Source organism: Otolemur garnettii, unplaced genomic scaffold (assembly GCF_000181295.1).
Source record: "Otolemur garnettii isolate 467f Iridium unplaced genomic scaffold, OtoGar3 scaffold00129, whole genome shotgun sequence".
NCBI classification, from domain to species: Eukaryota; Metazoa; Chordata; class Mammalia; order Primates; family Galagidae; genus Otolemur; species Otolemur garnettii.
In genome coordinates, this window is record NW_003852524.1 from 2,542,648 (window position 1) to 2,548,800 (window position 6,153).

General features: G+C 38.3%; 1 protein-coding gene across 2 annotated transcripts in view; it reads right to left on the bottom strand.

The window, feature by feature from the left end:
- Positions 1-224: 224 nt before the first annotated feature.
- Positions 225-6,153, bottom strand: part of TIFA (TRAF interacting protein with forkhead associated domain) — a 7,665-nt gene continuing 1,736 nt past the window's right edge. For both annotated transcript variants that reach the window (XM_003798161.3, XM_023518195.1), the window contains exon 2: positions 225-1,303. In XM_003798161.3, coding sequence (XP_003798209.1) covers positions 728-1,285 — 558 coding nt within the window. In that variant the 5' untranslated portion in view covers positions 1,286-1,303 and the 3' untranslated portion in view covers positions 225-727. The remainder of the gene's footprint in view (positions 1,304-6,153) is intronic.

Genomic DNA, 6,153 nt, shown 5'->3' on the forward strand with positions numbered 1-6,153 from the left:
TAAATTACACTTAGACTTTATTAGGTGTGTGGATGCTATTAAAAATGTTAAGTCCATAGAATTTAAAAACTGTATATGGTACATAAAAACCAAACTTCGTATTTGGTAAGAAAATAATTCTAAATTTAACACAGTGCTTCGTTATAATGTTTAAACACCAGTTTCAGAAGCTGACTGGAGACAAGGAAAACTGGCATGTTAGGAATAAGAACTCTACAATTCTATAGAAAAGCAAGGTTTTATTTCCCAAATAAGTCTTCCCATATTCAAACCTCCCCGACACAGACAGTAGTCTACAACACATTCCAGTAGTTGGGTACTACAGCACCAAGGGGCTGCGAACATTAGTAACAACCTGCTGGCTGTTGACCTTGAAAACAAATGGCTGCCATGAAATGACGTGAACAAACCAAGAGACTGTTTCTCACAAAATAAAACACACAGGAAGGAAATCAAGCACAAAGAAAAAATAATGTAACCTTATTTTGAGAACACTATTTCATCCCTCACAGATTCTTTATAGGTCCAGGAATGCAACAGATGACTAAGTTGATGACCAACACAATCTGCAGACTTTAAAATGATAAAATGATAAAATGATAAAACAAATTTGACCACGTGACAGAGGACCGTGGTATACTACACTAACAGTCTCTCCATAAGTAGTGTCTATAAAGCATCTGTGGAGCTCTTTGTCCTCCTCTTTCCCCTCTCAGACTCTCTGTGTTCATGATTCATTTTCATCCATTTCTGTAGGAGAAGAACTTTGGGTAGAACAGGATGAGTAACTGCCATACTCAGGTATGGGCCTGTGTGGGGGCCAGTTATTTTCTTGTAAGAGTGATATTGGAGAAAAAATAAATTGAGTCTCAAAAACTTCCAATGACTCTCCTTCTTCCTTTTCCATCAGGAACTGATACTCTCCGAATCTGACCATGCACTTGTATGGTAGGTCCATTTTATTTAGGTAGCCCAGCTTTGAACTGTCAACCATTAAGTCTATCTTCTTACTCATATTTTTAATTTCAAAAGAGAGAACTGGGCTGTTAAGCTTTTTAAACAGCTGCAGAGAAAACTGAACTCGAGAAACCTGTTTGTCCTGAAAAGTATAATGACAGACATTAGAATTTCGGCCAAACTTCACCACTTCACTGGAAGAGAGTTTCTCTCGGTTATAAAACCTTATTGATTGAAATATTCCACTTTCCAACTGGCCAGGATGGTAAACAGTCATCCGGAGACAAGTTACTGTCTCTTCTGTGTCAGCATCTTCAAAACTGGTCATGATGTGCACAAAACCCACCTGCAATAAATTAAACCACAGAGTTAACTCCTGCCTACATATTAGAGGCATTGAGAACTTTGATCCTAATATTCTGCTGAGCATCTTCTGATGGGTGATTTATTTAGACTTTAAGAAAATGCATTGACTACTTTAACTGGTAAGATATCTAAAATCGTATGCCAAAAATCCCGTGAGACTTGTGTATTACCTTTTCCCATCTCTTTAGTTTTCATTTCTAGTTTGACTGTAAGACCATACATAGAATCTGGCCAATAACAAGGAATGATTATTAACAATAAAATGATTTGGAGAAAGCAAAGAAACCTCAGTTCCTTTCTCATTTAAATAGAGTATGTAGGCCCCCAGAAACTATGACAGCTGTATTTTTTCTTTGAGACAGAGCCTCAAGCTACCCCCCTGGGTAGAGTGCTATGGCATCACAGCTCACAGCAACTTCCAACTCCTGGGTTCAATCGAGTCTCCTGCCTCAGCCTCCCAAGTAGCTGAGACCACAGGCACCCGCTACAATGCCTGGCTAGTTTTTGGTTGCAGCCATCATTGTTGTTTTGGCAGGCCCAGGCTGGATTCGAACCCACCACCTTGGGTGTATGTGACAGCTGTATTTTAAAAAGAAAACCAGGAGATAAAATTCCCTGTGATTTGAATAACTTCAGAGGATATACACATAAAGAAACCTATAGTTTAGTAACTGTATTGCAATTAGATGTAATATAAATTGTGAAAGCCAGTTAAAGAAATTTAATAGTTATCAATAAATAATTGCAATATTTACCCCTTATGTCTTCACTTAGATTTCTAGTAGAATGATTAAAAAGTTAATGCTTAAAGTGGTTATTTTATTCTATAATTTTAAAATTTAGACACTACATACTTAAAAAAAAAATAAACTCTATAAGGTAGTTCTCAGTATCATAGCCTACACTGGTACTGGAATTATTTATTTTAGTCAATGGTTCTTAATGCCTGGATAGACAAACTGTCCTTAACCACAAAAAAGCACAGCTTAACTGCCTTTAACCACATCACTGTAGAGCTGATGGCCCTGAGGTGCCCTCCACCTCCACTTCACTACATTGATCTTTGTTAATCAGTGCAGTATTTAAAGGCATATAACAGGACGGGAGAATTAGATACTAAAACTTTTGTGAGGTTATTCTGAAATGGAACTGCTATTGTAAAATGAGCTTATGTTTTTAAAATGACATGCGCATTATTTTAAAATTCAACCAGTAACAAAAAATTGAAAAACCTGTAGCCTCTACCCCCAACCTTAACTCTTTGTCTTCCTTTCCTGGAGTCAACCACTGTAAAAACTGCTTTTACCTTCACAGAGATCTTCTTTATAGAACAAGCATAACTGAGTATGTGCGTGCACACACACACACACACACACACACACACACCACACACACACACGCAGGTTTTTCTGCAGAGAAAAAATTACTTACACTAAAAGAAACAGTATATTTAGCTCTGGACCTTGGATTTTTTCAATAAAATACTTACGGGAAGGTTTCTTTTCCATATCTACATATATAACTGTACCTCATTCTTTAACAGCTACATAGAATTCTTTTACTTAGGTGTAGAGATGAATTATACCAATAGAGAGACGCTGAGAGCTGCCTGCATTCCTTGGACAACCCTCATATGCTTGTGCTACTGGACCCTATCTTCTTACACTAACTTGAGATTTTGGAGTCAGCAGTCTTAAGTGAGGTTAATCTGTAGTCTTAGTGGTTTTTGTCTGCCATCTATAGTAGATGTAACCATCAAATTATGTTGGTTTGGGGGAAGAAAACCTATAAACCAGAATGTTTCCCAGAATTTTCTTTCTATGCTTGTTGCCATTTACTTTAAAAAATTCAGTAATTCTTTCTGTTTTGGAAAGTTATGCTGCTAAAAATCAGATTCTCAATTTATTCAATTATTCCACAAATGACATAGCTAAGTAACATTTCTGATTGATTTGGAAATGTGTGTTTAATTTTATATTCAAATCCATAATATGTTTTTGAACATTATTATAGCATATTGCACTATACAAGCAGATACCTACTTATAAGCAGAACAAAAGTGAGAGGAACCCTCAAAATCCTAGGCCAGGAACGGTAAAACTTACCATGAAACCAAAGCCAGCAAGAATGAACACACAATGGATAGAAGTAGCTAATCCAGCCTATGCTATGATTTGAAGACACTTCAATTGTGGTAAATAGTCTCACTAATTAAGAAGCAGACCACAGAAAAGAGAATGATTATAATAAGTCATGGGATTATGCAATTAGCAGGTGATGAGAAAAGAATTTGCTGTTGATAAGACCCTTAAGCCAAGTGCAGTGACTCAGGCCTGTAATCCTAGTACTCTGGGAAGCTGAGGCAGGTAGATTGCCTGAGCAGGATCAGCCTGAGCAAAGGGCAACACCCCATCTCGAAAAAATAGCTGGGCGTTGTGGCAGGCATCTATAGTCCTAGCTACCCAGGAGGCTGAGACAACAGAATCACTTGAGCCCAAGAGTTTGAGGTTGCTGTGAGCTATGAAACCACAGCTCTCTACCGAGGACAACAAAGTAAGACTCTGTCTCAAAAAAAGCCTTAAAAAGAATAGCAAGTGTCTGTTAGTGATCCTCAGCTTTGTCCAGCATAGGCCACCATCACTGCAGCTCACTCTTGGACTCTGGACAATTATAGTTCCTGTTCCATATGGAGAATTGGATTAAAAATCATGGTGCATTCTGGATACATACAGTCTTTTAGCAACCTCCAAATTGTGTTTGTGTGTACTTTACATAAATTATTAGCTAATAATCCAGTCTTTTGACCAAATCTATGGCTCAGAAAAATTTGTCCCACAGAGGCTTTTATGCCTACCTAGGCCCCAGTGGAAATACCCACTATAAGGGAAAAAATTGGCACTTTGGTTTACAAAGTCAGTGGCTAAGAGTCTCAGTATGAATCAATCCTCAGGGACTGATGGATTTCTGGGTTCACAACTGAGACTCTGTCAAACACTGAAGCAGACTATATTACGGTCGAACAGCCCAGGCCAATCCTGGCCCTTTAGAATGATGGTCCACTCCATTTAACAACCATGTCAATGGGATGTGAACCAAAGTGATGCAGAAACTCCCTTCCAAGCAGAAGCCTAAAAGCCCCTGTGTAGTTCTGCCTTCCCTCTTTCTCATGCCTAAACAGCAGTCTTAAAAGAAGCAGCTCAGCCTAGGTCACAGAGAGAAGGCCCAAAGACAGACAAATAAAGGACATCTAATATGACTAAGAAAATCAACCCTTCTTCCTCTAAGCCACTGAGATTTTTTAGGTCATTTGTTATTGTGCCATTTGTTACTGCAGCCAGAGGTGACAAATGCATTCATCTATTTTATGAAGGTAAGAAATGCCAGCAAACTCTGACAGTAATAAGAGGTACTGGTTACTATATGCTTTTGATGTGCCACACACAGTGCTAAGCCCTTTACACATATCATCTGATCTTCAAAATGGGGAGGGGAGAAAAATTTATTATTTATTAATAAATAATATTTATTAAAATTTATTCCAGCGACAGGTACACTAAAAGCCCTTAACTTCCCCACTGCATAATACATCCATGTAGCAAAAAACCACTTCTACCCCCTAAATCTTTGAAAAATAACCCTAACAGTCAACACTTCACAGATGAGACAGCTGTATGAGGTGTCTAAATAACTAGCCCACATCACAAATCCAGTGTCCAAGGCAGGATTCAAACTTTAATGCACTCTTTCTTAACCATTACAAACACTGCCTTCCTGGTTAACACCTACTTCATAAATTAGACCCAGTTAACCTGTAAGCCTGGATTCTGTAAACCAATAGGTTCCGTGTAAGTACCAGGTTACTGTAGCAGTTCTTCCTAAATCCAGCCTGTGTGAATACTAGTATGGACTTAATACTCAGTAGTAATTGTGAAAGATTATTCAGGGAGCACCAAAGCTGAATAAATCACGGTCTCTGACCTCAAGGTATTTAGAAGCCAATCAATTTGTTAATCCCCAAGGCCACAAGATCCTCCCCAAAATGGCCTGAATCCCTGGCATTTCAGGGTAGCCAGCAGAAAAACAGAAAAGACAGAAACTAACAAATAACTAAAATAACAAATGTAAAACTTGGTAGATTAAAGAAACAAATCACTGGTGTGCAGGTGATCAAAGCAGTTTTTTTGAAGTCTGCCAGTCATAAGTTATTAAAGAAACAGAAGGAGAATGAGCTTATGCGGGTATAGTGGTAACATTATCTCTGGAGTGAGAAACTGGAGGCCAGGGGTGGGAAGGAGGCTTACTTTCCACCGTACACTCTGTACCTTTGGAACTTTATATCATATTCACTCAACTTGTATTCAAATACAGTATGTAATAAATATTTTCTTTAAAAAAGTCACAAACTATCTGATTTTTATGGGACTGTATGGACCTAGAGATTGGCAAAGTATTATCAAAGTGGTAATGTGTGGTAACTGACATCAAAAAGTTGTAAAACGCTAATGACATCTGACAAACACTAATATATATATATAAACAAAGGAACTACAATAGATAAAGAAATACAGAAATAAAAACAAGCTCTGCTACTAGAAGCTTTGTCTATGGAAGCATGACACCTGGGTGCCATATTCTTGAGTGTCCAGCTCTTATGTGAGAGAAACCAGGAAGTGTCTGAGAGCAGGGAAGAGAAGGGTTAGATTCAACAGAAGGCTTCTGAGCCCCTTCAGGAAAAGAAGAGTGAATATGTATAGAGGTGTTAGGTGCAAACACCACCTCCACCTCCCCGCTCCACCACCACACCACACACACACACACACACACACACAC